The sequence below is a fragment of the Gallinula chloropus genome (assembly GCF_964237585.1).
Source record: "Gallinula chloropus genome assembly, chromosome: 3".
Taxonomy (NCBI): domain Eukaryota; kingdom Metazoa; phylum Chordata; class Aves; order Gruiformes; family Rallidae; genus Gallinula; species Gallinula chloropus.
In genome coordinates, this window is record NC_140087.1 from 119,692,880 (window position 1) to 119,710,653 (window position 17,774).

Consider the following 17,774-nt stretch of genomic DNA (forward strand, 5'->3'; position numbering starts at 1 on the left):
GGGTGGAGGGGGAGGGAACTTGGCTGGGGACCCCTTTGCTTCCTCCTGCCTTCATACTTTGCTTTCTTCCCAGGTGAAGCCGAGTGGAAGCACAGAGGGTACATTCGTTCTCTGGTCCTGCAGGCAAGCCAATCAGCATGGGTGGGGTGCATCCTGATTAAGCTCTCTTTGCCTTTGGAAAAGGATGGCCACATTCAGAATAACTATTGGAAATGGTCCCTCACCCATAATAACCTCCAAACCATGCCAGGGACTCCCCTGGGTCAGTGCTAGCCAGGGCGAGCTCGACCTGTGCCACACTCAGCAGGATGGACAGTTTGTAGGCAGAGGCTTAAAAGGGGTTTCTCCATGTTTGTGTGCAGTGCCAGGCTCCCCGGGTCAGGAAGGACAGGGAGCTACTGGTGGGGTACAAAAAAGGGCTATGGAGATGATGAGGGGACCAGAAGATAGCTCTTACAAAGGAAAGCTGAGGGACATGGTACTTGTTAGCCTAGAGAAGACTGAGGTGGGATCTTATCAATGTTGATAAATACTTGAGGGGTGGGGTCAGGAGGATGGGGTCAGTCTTTATTCAGTGGTGCCCAGGGACAGGACAATAGGTGATGGGCACAAACTGGAATATAGTAAGTTCCTGGGAGGGTGGCAGAGCCCTGGGACAGGCTGCCCAGAGAGGTTGTGGAGTCTCCAGAGACATTCTGGATGCTGTCCTGTGCAGCCTGCTGGAGGTGATCCTGCTCTGGCTGGGGGCTTGGACTGGCTGATCTCCAGAGGTCCCTGCCAATCCCCATCATCCTGTGATTCAGTGATTCAATGTGACAGACAGCGATGTGGTGGTCCCCTTTCCCTTGGTCTATCTCCTTTGCTGAGTCTGAGCATTTCCCCCGTGTTGAACCATCCCAATACCCCATCCTTTGCATCCAAGGGGTGACAAGACAGTGAGAAACCCTCTGAGCAAAGCACAGCCCACCCCTGGAGCTCAGCCCTTCCTTACTGGGGTGCACAGAGCTGAGGCTGGCAAATAGTTGATGTGTTCACACCACCAGTCTGGTGGGAGTGTTGCTTTTACCCCAGCAAAGCTTTAGGTTTGCAGGTCACATCTTTGGGCTAAGATGTTACAGGCACATGCTGAAGGCTCAGCAGTCTTCTACCATCCCACTCTTTTCAGACTAAATACCTAAGAGACAAACCAAGCCAATGGTTTAGAAGTACCTGTGCATGTAGAGCACACATGTGCTTCCACCCCTTCAGCCTTCCCCAGCTCCCCAGCCCATCTTAGCTGACCCTCAGACACAAGTTGAGCCTCTCTTAGCAATTTTGGCCCTGAGTGTGGCTCTTCCTTGGTCTGAGGGAGTGCAAAGAGGGCAGTAGGGTTGGTGGCGGGGGGGGAGGAAGGGTGCAAATCGCTCACTGAGGATGCTATCACATCAAGCCCACTGTTTACAAGCTGCTGCCAGGTTATTGAAGATCAGAGAGTCGCTGGGTTTAAACACAGCTACTCCTGGAGTGCAGCATGTCGAAGCTGGTTGATACATGTCCCCCTGCTGCCCTTGGGTTGACCTTTAAGACCTGGGAGTTATCAGAGGGAAGCGACCATGCGGTGGGGCTGGGGGACCACCTACGGTGCGCCGTGAGCTGTGTGGCGAACTTGCACAGCCCAAGGAGAGGAGATCTAGAGATACACAGGGGGCTCCCAGCCCATATAGATCCAGGGCTGGGAACCTAGATGAGCATCTAATCACCCAGGGTAAATAATTGCCACTTCATAGATGGAAGAGGTGGCTTTCCCCAGTCTATCCAGTTGGGCGCCTCTGTAGTTTTGGCCCATGGAGCAAGGTGGTTCTGTCCACCAGATGCTTGTGATTTCCAGCAAAATTGGGCTCAGTGGATATATCTGTACTAGTAAATTCAACACAGCCAGCAATTTGATCATCTGCACTGTCAAAGTGTTAATATTCCCCTAGCATCAGCTTGGCCCAGCTCAAATAGTATAGACCCAAACAATCCCTGGGCATTGGGTTGGAGGCAACACACAACAGGGAGCATTCCCAGAAAGTATTTTGGGTATGTTCACCCTCTTCTGGAGGCTTAGAGGATTTGATAGGGTGGATGTGGCCATGCCAGACCACCTGGCCTCAGGGCCAGAGGACAGGCCAGGTGCTTTATTGTTTCCCAGCATAGCTGTCACGAGTGGGCCCAAAAAGTTTAAGGTACTATAGGGTCAACACCACCCAGACCAGCACTAACAGTGTTTCTCCTGCAGAAGGAAGGCTTTTGAGATCCTTGGTTGAAGATGGTGAAGGCAAAGGTCACTAGATGAAAGTTGGCAAAGGCAAGGTGCTGATAAAGATGGAAGGTCAGAGCACACGCTGCAGGGCAGGGTCCAATTTCAAGTGTAGAAGGGCTCATTGTGATATTAATTTCTGAACTCCTGGCCAGGCCAGGCCAGTTGTTCTGAAAGTTTGATCTGGATAAGAAAATGTGGGGCAAATGCTCTCACATTTATGTGCCCAGAGCAGCTGAACATACCTCTGCTTGCAAGAGCACGTGCCCCAGACAAGGCTTATCCTTCTGGCTTGTAGGTGCTCTGTGTTCTCCCTTCCTTCTTTGCAAGCAGGATATCCCCTCAGCAATGAGCACTGCCCCATATAGCTCCAGCCTTTACCCTTCCTCATAGATGCCTATGGGTAAGCTGGGGGCCTGGTTGCCACACCAAACTTGTGGGTCAGGTGGAGAGGAGCATGTGAAGGCCAGGCCAGATCTTTCATGCAAGGGTTTCTTCCCAAATAAAATAGGTGAGCTCAGCTCTGGGCTGGGTTCCGACACGCTGCTCTCTACTTGGAAACAGACTGAAATTCCTGCTCTGGGCTTGTTCCTCCACTATTTGCTCAGAGTCTCCAGGCAGACACTCAAATTCCAGGAAAACTTGGAAAACTGACTGCAGCCCCTGTTAACATTGCCCACAGAGGGATGCAGATCTGTGAGCATCAAATGCCAGCAGGAGGACATAGGTACAGACTCGGTGTCCTCATTCCCAGACACCAATGTGGCTATGACTCCCATTTCTGGTCAAGTGGGTCCATGTGAAAGGCCTCACAGTTATGTGCATTGAACCTTCCTCAAAGTGTGACTCTCCTTATGGCATTTATTGGTTTTATCCTTCAGAGACTTCACTACAAGTTGGCAATTGCACCCCAGCTTCCTGTTGCTGCCTGCTGGCCCTGGATGGAGAAATGGTGACCACCCCCGTGTTTAAATCCAGAAGCAGGAATGTTTCAGGCCCTTCCAAGGGCAAAAGAAAGTTGTATTGTTGAGTATAAACGTGATACCCCAGCACAATGACAGGCTGGGTGGAGAATGGATGGAGATCAGCCCCTGAGGAGAAGGACTTGGGGGTGCTGGGGTATCACATTTGTGACATGATAGCTCAACGTGACCCTGAAATGTGCACTGGCAGCTCAGAAAGCCACCCATGTCCTGGGCTGCATCCCAGGACCAGTAGGTCTGGGGATAGATTCTACCCCTCTGCTCCACTCTGAGGAGACCCCCCCTCTGCAGTGCTGCCTCCAGCTGGGGGGTTGCCAATATAAGAAGGACACGGAGCTGTTGGAGTGAGTCCAGAGGAGGCCGTGGAGATGATCTGAAGGCTGGAGCACCTCTGCTCTGCAGACAAAGGTACCATGTCCCCAAAGCCCTGCTCTCTAAACCCAGATGATGATGCTCTGCTAGTGCAGGACAGCTTCTCTTAACCTCATCCTTTCCAGCTCTTCCCCTTTTTGCAGATGTGTAGCACAGGAGTTCCACCTCAGTAGCCACCCTCTAAGCACTAGGCTGGGAATTTACCTCTTGAAATATCCATGTTTTGCCTTCTTAAGTCCACCAAACCCCTGGCTTCTTTAGTATGAGCCTCTCCTACACCTCCATTGTGGTTAACCCTCAATCCCAACAGTTGTCTCTGCCTGACAACTTCAAGTGATTTTATTTTCTCTGTGAAAATTTTGGGTTTGTCCTGATATTTTCAAGGAGCACACAGTGATAAGAAAAGCCTGGGGTGTTACAGCTTCCTTTTCAATCACAGGTATACCTCTATTTTTGAAGAATATCCTCTGTTAAGCAGTGCCACCTCAGGGATTTTCATCCAAGTGCAAGGCTCCTTCATTCCTCCTTGCAAGGACTTCCACTTTTTGCCTGCCATTGCTTCATTGCCCACATCACCTACCAGTGCCTCATGCTCCAACGTTCTGGTTGAGGGCTGAGTCCATCCTGGAGGAGATGCCCTGATTGATACATGAGGGAGTCAAGACCACTTTTCCTCCTTGGGACCAAATTTGGCTGTATATATTAAAAGAAAGACAAGTTTCTAGGGTTGTTTCCCTAGTTCCCTTTACTTTCTGTGTCCTTTCCTGGTGGGATCATCACACTCCTGAGCATCCCCAACTCTGAGCTGGGGAATGACCACAAAAAAAGCCTCCCATCACCCTGCCATGTCTGTCTTTGTGCTGTCTCCACCCTGTGGTTTCAGCCTGCCCTGGAAAAAGAGGAATAATAATAATAAAAAAGAAGGATAAGGCTGGGAAGAGGGATCAGGTGAGGACGAGTTAAATATATCTTTGAAAGGCTGGGGGAACTCTCTTGCTATCGCAGAGACAATTAGGACCAGCAACACATCTGGCCTGGGTATGATGAGGGTGATGCCTGGCATTCAGAGGGTGGTGGCTGTGGAAACTGGAGGCTCCAGGGAGATAGATGCTCCTTCCTGCTGCTTTGCTGGCACAGAGCTGGAGCTCAAACTTAAGGCAGAAGGAGGGGGGGGGGGGTGAACTGGGTGTAGGTCCTTTGCTCATGGCTGTGATGAGGGTAAGCACAGGGTCCCTCAGCTCCAAGGGAGTTGGATGCCCTGACACCAGGATTGACAGCAGGCCAGGAAAATCGGCTGTCCTTTCTCTCTGACACTGAATAAGCTGCTAATTTTAACTGGGAGTGACCTTGAGCAGACTGGTAGGGAAAGAAACTCTGGGGGAAGGAGGTCTGGAGGCAGCCTAGAAAAAGAGCACCTATGGCAGGTCATAGCAAGACCTGTCTCCAGGCATGGGCAATTGCAGATGCCATGGGCAGAAGAGGGGAAACACACAACAAGAGCCCTGGGAGAGCAGAACAAGGGAATCAGCGATTTAGAGACTTTCTGAGCCAGGGCCGGTGGTGTAACACCTGACTCAACCCACTGAAGGATGGGCAGTCATCCAGAAACAGCTCCAGCTCTCCTGCAGGCAGCCCAGCAGGACTGAAGGGAGTGTCTGTGACACATGTCACAAACCTCTCCTGAGCAGCTACGGTCCCTGGGTGTATAAAGAAAATCATAGAATCATAGAATCCCAGGCTGGTTCTGGGTTGGAAGGGATCACAGAGCTCCAACCCCCCTGCCACAGGCAGGGCCACCAACCTCCAGGCCTGGAGCTACACAAGGCTGCCCAGGGCCTCATTATCTACAGAGGGTTTATCTGGCTGCTGGCAGAGACGGGATGTTACACTGAGCATCCAGTGGGGATGGAGAGGCCTTTCCTTAAGGCAGATTTGCTGAAGACTCTGTCTCTGCCTCACATCATTAACACATCTCTCTGCCACCCACACAGCCTGGTTGTGACACATGGCCCCAGCCTCTCCTTTGGCTACGGGGTGCTCAGGGATGGCCACCCACAACTTTCAGACCCAGTCTGGACCAGCACCAGTCCTCGGGGATGCTCTGAACCATGACTTTTTCTTGGAGAAGCAAGCTAGATGAAGTCTCCTTGGACTGTAAACTCTAGGCTAGCCAGCTGCCTGGCCAGGGAGGGGGCCCTCCTGGCAAAAAATGTGGCCATTGTTCCCTTTAGATGGAGCAGCTTGGAGACCAGGGCTCGGGCTGGCAGGACATTGATGCCCTTGTTTGCTCTGCACTGTTTGCCAGGGGATATTTGCTCTGCTGCGTGTGGGTGGAGGTAAAACAGAGCAAGGTGAGGGCTCCTCACCACCTCCCTTGGCCAGTGGCCCTGCCTGGCTTTTTGGTGGCAGCGTGGCAAACTCCAGGCACCCTGTCCTGCACAGAGCCAGTGGGGACACTGGAATCCTCAGGGTGCTAAGCTCTTTGTCAAGCTGGGAGAGGTCCTGAGCTGCTGGCACATACCAGTGTGGGCTGTTGGTGAGGCTGTGCCTGTCTGCCCTTGTTCTGCTGAGGGCAAACAAGAGCCAAGCATGGGGTTGGCCTTGCAAAAGAGCTCATTTCCCAGGACAAGGCTTTGACAGGCCGCTGCTTTGCTTTTCCTTCACACCAGCTCCAGGGTCCAGCTGTGGGCTGTAAAAGTAGATGGGGATCTCCTTCTGCTGGGCAACATTCTTCCCAAAAATGCTACCAGCTCCCCTATGTGCTGGCAAGCTGGAAATGTAATGGACTTTTCCTCTCTGTGGCTGCCCCAGGTTGAGTCAGGCTTGTGGCCTGAGCTGGAGTCAGGCAGTTCAGGGTGTTAACGCAGCACAGGGAGAAAGAATTGGGCAGAGGAGCCTTCCCTGAGAAGCCTTAGGTCTTGATCCCATGGGTAGGGCCCTGTGCTCCCACCTCTTCCTTCTTCCTCCTCTCTTCAGCCTCATGTAACCTTGTCCTGCTCCGATGTTGACCCGGCTTCCGAAAGACATCCAGGAAAGGCTGCAGTGCGTGCTATGCCGAGTCTTTTATCAGGCAGGAGAAATACCCACGTTGCCATGAATGGCTGGGTTATGGGAAAAGCCTCAGCTGGAGCTCACACCTTACCAGACACCAGAGAAAACAGCTGATTTCCTCAGCGCTGCTGTGGCTCCCCCCCGGCTCTGCCCGCTCACTGGTTTTCCTTTCCTCTCCCTCTGGCTCCCACCTCTCTTTTCTGAGCACCTGATGATTTTTCCATGCCTGTCTCAACCCCCTTGAGCCTGGGTCCAAGTTTCCAGAGGCATTTTCTGCTTGGCTGAGATGTGACAGTGCAGCCATGGGGCTGTTTCCACATCTGCTAATTGGAGAGCTGAGAAATAGCGCAGGAGCCTCCAGTGCCTCAAAACACTTGCCAACAGGTAGGTGAAGTCAACACCAGCAGAAGATGAGGCATTACCTGCACAGGAGAATTTTCTCACTACAAGAAAGACATTGAGGCCCTGGAGCATGTACAGAGAAGGGCAGCAAAGCTGGGGAAAGGTCTGGAACACAAGTGTGATGAGGAACAGCTGAGAGAACTGGGGGTGTTCAGCCTGGAGAAGAGGAGGCTCAGGAGAGACCTCCTTGCTCTCTCCAGCTCCCTGGAAGGAGGTTGTGGGGAGCTGGGGCTGAGCCTCTTCTCACAGATACCCAGTGACAGGAGGAGAGGGAATGGCTGCAAGTTGTGCCAGGGGAGGTTCAGGTTAGAAATGAGGAGACATTTCTTCTCCCAAAGAGCCATTGGGCATTGGAAGGGGCTGCCCAGGGAGGTGGTGGAGTCACCATCCCTTGGGGTGTTCAAGGAGAGGTTGGATGAGGTACTCAGGGACATGGTTAGGGAGTGATAGAGGTGGTAGTGGGATAGTTGGACTGGATGATCCTGGAGGTCTTTTCCAACCTGAATGATTCTGTGATTCACAGAGAGTATGGGGATGAGGTAATGGGACCAAGGTTGCATGGGAGAGCAGTATCAAAGACTGGTAACAACAGTCTGAGTCTTTCAGTAGGAGAATTTGAAAGACCATTCAAATGGTCTTTGAAAATGCCACCTGGGGAAGAAATTAGAAGTCCCTGATGTGTGTGTCCAGGATGCCTTCTGGAGTGCAGGTCCTTTTGTCTCCAGCTGAATGATCTCTGCTACAGCGAAGCCATGAGATCCCTTCCCCAGTGTTTTTGGTGGCTGTTGTGTAAACTCAACGGCTCTTCTTGGTGCTCCTGGTCTCACTTCACCCCTTGGAAAGACTCAAGTTGGTGGCACAGCCTTCAGTCCCACTCCCCTAAGCCAAGGAAGAGTTTCCAGTGGCTTCTGCAACGACTTCATGGTGGAAACACCCATGAATATGCAGCCAGGTTGAGTGTCTGCCCCATCCATCTATCACAGGCAGGGCAGGGAACAAACCTCCATCGATGTTTGTGTGCAGCAGGAATACAAATAGCTATGGTGTCCAGCACAGAGGAAGCCCAGATTACAGTCCCTTTGTTATGTTCACCCTGGGCTTGGCCACGTGCTGCTACTGGCCATAAAAATATCCATTTCCTTTCTAAATTGAGCTACAATACTTGACTCCTTGGCCTTGGGTGATAATGCAATGTGCAAGTGGTTAGCCAGAAACCCTGTAACTCTTCCTCCTGGCTGGCTCCAGCACAAATGAGCCACAGTTTTCAGTCCAGTATTTGCAGCCAAGGTGTCATATGCATCTTTCATCTGTATTTACTTTCAGCATCGTGTCTCATTAGTCAAAACCTCCTAGTTCTGCATGAGTTCTGGTAAACATGACAGACCAAGGTGAAGTGCAAGGAGAGGAAAACTCCAATGACGTTTATTAATAAATTACTAATAAATATGTCATGTTTAAAATGGGCTTTGTATAGGTATGGTGCATACAACTTGTCCCTTGGAACCATGAGACAAGGGAACCAAGCCTTTTACATCTTAAATTGGCACTAGGACCTGCCAGCACTGGGGTCACAAGTCACAGAATCACAGAATCACAAGGTTGGAAAAGAGCTTTGAAGGTCATCAAGTGCAACCATTCCCATCCTAAGCTAAACCATATCCCTAAGTACCTCATCTACCCTTTTTTTGAACACATCTAGGGAAGGTGACTCAACCACCTCCCTGGGCAGCCTGTTCCAGGTCCTGACAACTCTTCCAGTAAAAAGGTTTTCAATACTAAGCAAACCATCAAGTCCTAGGGATCACTTTGTGAAGATGGAGATGGGTGGATGGGGTTTGCTGATGATTTGATGAAGAGGTCTGTCTTACCCTGCCCAGGCTGCAGCCACACAGCTGCTCCCCAGCTGCTCATGCTGAACTGGAGCGTGACTTCTGGTGGCTCACAGAAATGCTTGGGGGGAAACTGATCTTCTTCCATGAGGAGCAAAGCCACCCATGGGTCTGCTGTGGAAAGCAGCTGCAGATCAGATGTGTTATGGTTGGGATAATACAAGAGCTCTGAGAGAGCAGAGGGTGATTCACCTCCTGGTTTGGATGCTTTGGGGGTGGGGGAATCCCACCTCCTGAGCACAGGTGTCTAGTATTCTTTTCCAGACCCTGATTTTCCCCACCCAGCTCCAGCTGCAGTCCTGGAGGGATGCAGGTCTCCCATAAAACCCTGTCCACCAGCCCAGTGAAAACATCCTGGACACCCTAGGGTGTCCCCATTCAATCTAGGATTTCTAAAGCTCTGTCATCTCTACCAGTTCCCTTCCTCCTGTGGCTGGGACAAAGGTTTCCTGCTATGAAAGCCTCCTTCCCTCCTAAGGGTGCAGGGAATGACATTTCCATGCTGTGCAAACCAGCCATCTCCAGAGGCTTTGATCTCCTGTGAGTGCTAAGCCAGTCACTACAGACTCTTTCTCCCAGTCACAGGTCTGCAGAGGAGTGGTAACCAGCATTTGAAGCCAGGCAAAGTGCTGTTCACGTTGACAGAAGCAACTGTTGCCCTGCCAGGAACACCTGGGAAAGGATGCTGGCATCACGGTGGGGGATTTTGTCTCATGATAGGTGACAGACAGGGACATTACAGCACTGAAGATCAAAGCCTTGGACTGAATGTAGCTGCTGATAGCCCAGTTGTCCCTGTGGATTTGCCCTGAATCTTCCCAGCCCTTTTTCCTTCTAGTCTCCCTTGCAGTGGTCGCACACAGAGGTAACCCAGCATCACACATTGGTGATGGGCAGGTATTTTTCCTGCCCTGCAGGGATCATCTTTGCTGTTTCTTTCTTGTAGCATCCTTGTTACACTGTGAAAAGCCCCCTCTACAGCAGGACTCAAAAATCTGGTTCATGGGGTAGAAAAGAGAAGACCAAACACCCTGGAGGGATGCTGCTCAGCACCCTAACCTAAAGGGGAGTCCCAGCCTGGTGCCCACTCCCGTGGCTCTAAGACCCCTTCAGTGTGCCGTCTGTGCCTCATTTCTTCATCCTCCACTCCACAACCCAGTGCAGATCGGACACCACCTTACAGCCTGGCATGGGACATTCCCACCAGAGGGTTGGAGATGCACCAGAGAGCAGGGAAGGGGCACCTGAACCCTTCCTGGTCCTGGGCATGGTGTGGGACCTGCTGTGGGGCTGGCATGGATGGAGCTTGTTCGGACAAGGGTTTAGCAAAGCGGGGAGGGTGCTTTTTTAATTTCGGAAGCGTTTTAATAGGTATTAAAAGATAATCCCCGCCACCACCACCCGGATTTGCAGGGAAGGAGGGACATCTCGTGGCCACACCACGAACATCTCTCCAGCGCAGCCTGTGCCTGCAGCAGGCTGGGTGCACGCTTGGCACCCCCCCTCCCCTTCCCTGCCCCCAGCATCACCCCCGAGCTGCCAGGGTGCCTCTCCCCTCCTCTGCCGCGGGATGGGGGGGTGGGCGCAGGAAGCAGGGGGCTGGTTCTTGCCCTGATGCCCGAATGAAGAGGTGTGAAACCGTCGTTAGCCAGTTCTTTATTATTGACTTGGGGAAGAGGGGTGGCACCACCTGGAGACACTGTTCCAGAGCCTGGGGGGCTTGGTGTGGCCCAAGGAGGTGCAGGCAGAACACGTTCCCACCCTGGCCCTTGGCACCAAGGGGGTTGTAGTATTGCTGGCCATGGCATCAGAAATGGAGAGGGGTGAGGGGGGAGAGAGTGCACCCTCCCATAGCACCCTTCCACGGTCCCCTCTTCCCAGGGCTGCAGTTACAGGCCTGAGGGGCTTTTGTTTCTCCAGGTGGGTCACAGAGGAGTCTGCTGTCCTTCATGGCAGAGGTGATGTCTGTGAAGTAGTCACAGACCTCTAAGACAGATGAGGAAGCATCTGTGCCAGCTCTCATCCACTTCTTTAGTCTCCATGATACCCACAGAGCTGGCAGCATCCACCTCCCTCACGTGCCTCCGCTGTTCCCCATCTCCAAATGCACGTGGGAGAAAGGGAAAGGCAGGAAACGAGCCGTTGCTGCCTGGTGGCTTCCTTCCAGACCTGTCCCCAGGGTGCTGGTGGGAGGGTGGCTTACTGCTGAGGCTCTGCCTCATACTGCTTCTCCGTGGCAGTGTAGAAGTCCTCCAGGACTGACTGCAGGTACTCGAAGGTGGGGCGCTCCTCGGGTTTGCTCCGCCAGCATTTCAGGATGATGTTGTAGAGTTCACCAGGGCACAGGTCTGGGCAGGGCATGCGGTATCCCCGCTCCAGATTGCGAATCACTTCGGGGTTGGTCATGCCTAGGAGGAAATGAAACCCAACAGGAGTTATTCAGCAGCCTGCCAGACCGAGCAGCTCACATCTCAGCAGGGCTGGAGGGGTATGAGGGACTCTGATCACAGAATCAGGAAGGGACCCCAAGGATCATACTTGGATAGACTTGGGGGAGGTTGGCTGGAGAGCTGTCAGGGAGAGAAGGACCTGGGAGCGTTGGGTGACTGCAGGCTGAATAGGAGCCAGCAGTGTGCCCGGGCAGCCAAGAAAGCCAATGGTATCTTTGCTTGTATCAAAAATAGTGTGGCCAGTAGGTCTGGGGAGGGGATTGTGCCCCTGTACTCAGCATTGGTGAGGCCACACCTTGAGTACTGTGTGCAGTTCTGGGCTCCTCACCATAAAAAGGACATTGGGGCCCTTGAGCAAATGCAGAGAAGGGCAACCGGGCTGAGGAAGGGGCTGGAGGGCAAATCATATGAGAAATGGCTGAGGGAGCTGGGGATGTTCAGCCTGGAGAAGAGGAGGCTGAGGGGAGACCTTCTCCCCACCTCCCCTGCCCTGCCAGGAGGGTGCAGAGAGGTGGGCGATGGTCTCTTCAGCCAGGTGACAGGAATAGGACAAGGGGCAATGGCATGAAGCTGTGCCAGGGCAGGTTTAGATTGGATATTAGAAACAAATGTTTTACTGAAAGAGTTGTCAGGGCCTGGAACAGGCTGCCCAGGGAGGGGGTTGAGTCCCCATCCCTGGATGTGTTCAAAAAAAGGGTAGATGAGGTACTTAGGGATATGGTTTAGCTCAGGATGGGAATGGTTGGACTCCATGATCTTCAAGGGTCTCTTCCAACCTTGTGAATCTGTGATTCTGTGATAGAGCTCCAACCCCCCTGCCACAGGGGGTCATATCTGGACACCATCCTTTCTTCAAGGTTATGGTCCCCCCTCCTCTCCTCTGTCCCCTCTCCAGCTCCTCTCTATAGGTTTTACCTATTCCAGGTACAACTGAGGCTCACAGGAGCCTGGAAGAGGAAAGCCAGTGTGAAGACACAGCAGTGTGTGCCTGTGCACACTTGGGGGGGCGTGTGTGTGTGCCCAAGCACAAAGGGGCACTAGGTGCTACGAGGCTGATGGTCACTCATCCCGAGTTCGCAGCGTACCTGGGTAGGGGATCCTGCCATAGGTTATGATTTCTGTCAGGAGGATCCCAAAAGACCACACATCAGATTTGATGGTGAACACTCCAAAGTTAATGGCCTCTGGCGCCGTCCATTTAATAGGGAATTTGGCACCTGTGCAGAGGAAACAAAAGGAAATAGCAGGTGAAGGGACAGCAGCTCCCTCTGCTCCAGTGGGTGCCTGCAAGCCGTTCCCCCCCCCAAAACTGCATCACAGTGGGACTTAGTGATGTGGAGTTATAAGGCCAGAGGATGGTAATTGCTGCTTACCCACTGGCTTTATTAAAGGGTCATTTCTATTTGGTGTCTCTTTGCCTTTCTTGGTTCTTCTCCTAATGCAATCATGGATTTTAAAGACTTTTTCAGAAGTATGTGCTTATAAACACCCATAGATACTCAAAGGAGGGGATCCTCCCCCTCTGCTCTGCAATGGTCAGGCCCCACCTGGAGTGTTGTGTCCAGTTCTGGGCTCCCTGGGATAAAAAAGACAGGGATCTCCTGGAGAGAGTCCAGAGGAGGCTACAGAGATGATTAAAGGACTGGAGCATCTCCCCTGTGAGGAAAGGCTGAGTGAGCTGGGGCTGTTCAGCCTGCAGAGAAGAGCCTGAGAGGGGATCTGATCAATGGGTATCAATAGCTGAAGGGTGGGACCCAGGGGGCCATGGGCAGCCTCTTCTCAGTGTCTGTGGGGACAGGACAAGGGGTGATGGGCTCAAGTTGGAGCACAGGGAGTTCCCCACCAATGTGTGGAAGAACTTTTTCTCAGTGAGGGTGACAGAGCCCTGGGGCAGGCTGGGAGCTTCAGAGCTCATCGGGTCCAACCCCCTGCCAAAGCAGGGTCCCTAGGACAGGGCGCACAGGTCGGTGTCCAGACGGGGCTGGAATCTCTCCAGAGAAGGAGACTCCACACCCCCTGGGCAGCCACTAGAAGGAGGCTGATTTCAGCAAAAGTGCATAAGCAGCACAGCAAATGTCATTTCTCCAGCTCTTAAAGCTACAGATGTACTTTAAAACCAAAGTCCCTTTTTATTGTGTCCACCAAGTCCTTGTTTTGAATGCTGTGACAGTAATGACCACACGATTGCAATTTCGTTTAGCTAAGGCAGAACCAAAAATACCCCAGCCAAAACACCTTGATAAGTAGGAACTGAATGTATTAAAACCCACATTTTTCCTTTGTATGTATCCTTCCAATACCAGAAGTCCAAATGCAGTGTGTGAAATAAGTTCACCCTTGGTGTTCTTGCACATCAGACAAGCAGACTGATGAGGTTTGGAACTACAGTCTATGAAGTGAAAAATGGCTCAAAGTAAATAGAGGGGCAGTTGTTATTTCAGATCAAAGCTAGCTGGAACAATGCTGATAGGAGCTGGTTTTCCCTGGGAACGTGTCTCCTTTGGCTGTGTGAACAGAATTGTATTAATTTCATCCAAACTGCTCTTAAGGATAAAAACTGCCTTAAAAAGAAAAAGAAAAATCACAGGAATCTCACAGCAGCCCTTCATGACATTGCACACACTGTATTTGGGAGCTTTTACTGCTTTGGAATAGTTTCACGTGTTGAAATGGGCTTAATTTGTGTCATAAAGTCCTGTTGGGAACAGAGAATTGAAAGACAAGTTTCCAAACTCATATGAGAAAGAAAATCCATCTGTTCAGTTGCCTTTCCCCAGAGTATTCTTTATGGGGAGTCTTAGCATCACCCCAACTCTGGAGACAGGATGGATTCCAGAATTTGAAAGTCTTCTGCTAAAGTGCTGCTTTTTCTAGACTTCACTGGTTTATTTCAACCCTTTCTACTTGTTTCCCTGGTGCTCTGTAAAGGCTCTTTGCAATCTGAAAGATGCCATCTCATAATTGGCCTCAAAGTGTAGACTAAAAAGGCTTCCACCAGAGGAATTTGGCTGATCCCTGTTGTCAAATGGGTGTAGACAGACCTCTGTGCCAACCAAACTCGTTGTCACTTCTCATGGCCATGCTTTTCCTGCCCCACTTCAGAGGCTCAGCCTGAGCAAGGGGCTTGGGTTTGCAGGTGGAGTCATAAGGAGATCTCACATTACCATGGGGGATATTGGGGTTTGTATGCTGTATTTTGGGTCTGTTAATTTTTTTTAGGAGTTTTGTTTTGGTTTAGATGCTCCAGATGCTCCCATGAGAAACACCTGCCAAGCTGCAATCCCTCTCCCACATTTTGGAAGCTGTCCCTCTGCTATGGGAGGGATCTGATCTGGTCAGGAATTGGACACCTGGAAACAGCCTTTAGGTCCAGATTTGTGGCTCCAGGTCCCCTCTGCAGCTCCACAGCGAGCAATGACTGAGTTACACTGCTATTTCCTTCCCTGTGGACTGACTCACCCTGAACACACCATCACAGGCAGCAGATTTCATTAGTAGAGGTCAAATTTCTCCAGCAACCCAACCTGAGATTCAGCAGGACTCCCCCAAACAGTGCCAAAAGACTTGTTTCTATGTTTCCCTCTGCAAACCTCACTTAGTTTTTATCATCCCCAAGTTCTGCTGCCTCTCCTGGGACCCCTTCCTTGGCTCTCTTGCTTGCTGTGCCTGGTGTCTGGGTGCTGGCAACACCAGCAAAGGGGGCTCTGGTCTCACACAGTTGGCAGTGGTTCCCAGTGCCTGGACCCAGCGCAGCCTTTAGATGCCCCTTATCTTGGCACTTTGGCATGGCAGGAGGATTAGAGATAAGGGAAATGTGTAGGTGAGGCAGTGCTGGGAATGACACCCACCTTCTTGTGCCAAGTATTCGTTCTCAATGATCCTGGCCAGGCCAAAATCAGCGATTTTGCAGCAGAGAGTCTCTGAGACCAGGATGTTGGCGGCTCTCAAGTCACGGTGGATGGAGTTCATCCTCTCGATGTATGCCATTCCCTCTGCCACCTAGGAGAGGAGGAAGAGTCCATCTTCATCAGTCACATCCCCATAACAAGTTACCCTGCCTGCATCTCACCCACCTTTACAAAGGCACAGTGTGTGTAGAGGGTTGCTCACATGCCTCCATGCACATGGACATGCATACATGCTCCACGGATGGATGGATGGATGGATGGATGGATGGATGGATGGATGGATGGATGGATGGATGGATGGATCAACAGACAGATAAACAGGTAGACAGATGCATACATGAGGGTAGCATTGTCCTACAGAAGGATCTAGACAGGCTGGATCAATGGGCCAAGGCCAGTGGTAGGAGGTTCAACAAGTCTCGGTTCCAGGTCCTGCATTTGGGTCACAACAACCCCGAGCAGCACTACAGGCTTAGGGAAGAGTGGCTGGAAATCTGCCTGGCATAGAAGGAGTTTGGGGTGTTAGGTGACAGCCAGCTGAACATGAACCAGCAGTGTGCCCAGGTGGCCAAGAAGGCCAATGGCATCCTGGGCTGTATCAGCAAGAGTGTGGCCAGCAGGACCAGGGAAGTCATGGTCCCCCTTGTACTCAGCACTGGTGAGGCTGCACATTGAATGTTGTGTTCTGTTTTGGGTCCCCCACTACAGGAAAGATTTTGAGGTGCTGGAGCATGTCCAGAGAAGGGCAAGGAAGGTGGTGAAGGGGACTGGAAGAAAAATGTTATGAGGAGCTGCTGAGGAAAATGGGGCCTGTTTAATCTGGAGAAGAGGAGGCTCAAGGGAAGACCTAATTGCTCTCAATAATGACGTGAAAGGAGGTTGTAGAGCGGTGGAGGCTGACCTCTTCTCCCTAATGACAAGCAAGAGGACAAGAAGAAATGGTCTCAAGCTGTGCCAGGGGAGGTTTAGACTGGATATGAGGAAAAATTTCTTCATGGAGAGGGTTGGAACGGGCTGCCCAGGGAGGTGGTGGGGTTGCCATCCCTGGAGGTATTGAAAAGACGTGTAGATGTGGTGCTGAGGGACATGATTTAGGGGTGGTTTTGGCAGGTAAGGTTGACAGTTGGGCTTGATGATCTGAATCTCCTTTCCAACCAAGACAATTCTACACAGAAATAGATATTGCCCATGTACCAGTGCATATGCTCAGCTCTGCCACATGCACTCAGCCTCCAGAAGCTTCAAGCAGCCAGGTGAAGCAGAACAGAAGCATCACTCTCTGTTTGGCTCAGCAGTTACAGCTGTGGGTCATGTCGGTAGCGTGTGCAGAAAGCAATGCAAACCCGAAGCCACATCACTGGGTTCACAGTTTCTGCCACAAAAGACTCTCTCCTCTGCTTGGGATTTTAATCACAAACACTCCAGATTAAATATGTGAATTAAGGAAAGGGAAAAGAAAACACCTCAAAGAGCTCATCTGTCCTCAGTCATGGTAGCAAGGTTCAGGTTTAGGACAACTAGAAGTTCTTCAGCATCATCCTCTGTCCTTTCTCACAGGTCACAGCACAGTAATAAATAATTGTATGATTATTTATTAAGATTAGAATAAAACTGAGATGGGTGTTTTCTTTCCCTGTGCTGGATCCAGACCAGGACCCAGGACACACAATGCAGTTCCCCTCTAATACCTACAAGATGCATTAGAGCAGAAGACCCAGATATCCACAGAAATATGAGATGGAGAGAGCCTGTCCCTGGACAATCCCTTGTCCTGAGCACATGCTGCCTTGTTTAACCACCTCTAAACTTTAATTTAGGGGGTGGTTCTTGCTCTCAAGACCATCCTTCACCATTCAGCTCCCAGGGAGGTACCTGGCGTGTGACGAGCCCCCAGCAAATGATGTCAGTGATCTTTTAGTGCTGGGAAACACAGCCAGAAATAAAAGGAGATTGCAGAGTTGATCAGTCAGTGAAGTGTCAGCCCCGGGTGCAGCATTTAGCAGGAGGGTGAGTGAAGCACGCAACCCTTTCTAATAATGGTTAGCACCTAATTAAAGCCCCTGTGTGCCTGTGGGTGAGGGCCAGAGCCGTTTTCCACTCCAGGCAGATTCACATCAGCATCTCGACTTGCATGTGGTTTTAAACAGGATACTAACACTACTTTCCAGTGCTGAGTTTCTAACCTGTGTCAACACCCCCTTCAGCGCAAGTGCTGAGCGCGGCAGTGGAAAATGGAAGAACTGATGTCATTTCTGTCCTGATGTTAATGAGATAGTACCCAGCGACGGGCCCGTTCCAGCCCGGGTGCTTTGGAGCTTTTACCCTTCAAACTGACCACAGGATCAAGCCCATCAGCCAGAGATTTTCAAATTTTAACTCTTCTAGGATCCAAAATTGCGCATGAGGGTGTTGGGGGCTTGTTGGGCTGTGATGTCACC

The 17,774-nt window shown here is 51.4% G+C and overlaps 1 protein-coding gene across 1 annotated transcript in view; it reads right to left on the minus strand.

The window, feature by feature from the left end:
• Nucleotides 1-11,177: 11,177 nt before the first annotated feature.
• Nucleotides 11,178-17,774, minus strand: part of BLK (BLK proto-oncogene, Src family tyrosine kinase) — a gene marked incomplete at both ends in the record, with an annotated part of 36,190 nt that continues 29,593 nt past the window's right edge. Inside the window, 3 exons of the mRNA XM_084262152.1 lie at nt 11,178-11,386; nt 12,514-12,645; nt 15,277-15,427. Coding sequence (XP_084118278.1) covers nt 11,178-11,386; nt 12,514-12,645; nt 15,277-15,427 — 492 coding nt within the window. The remainder of the gene's footprint in view (nt 11,387-12,513; nt 12,646-15,276; nt 15,428-17,774) is intronic.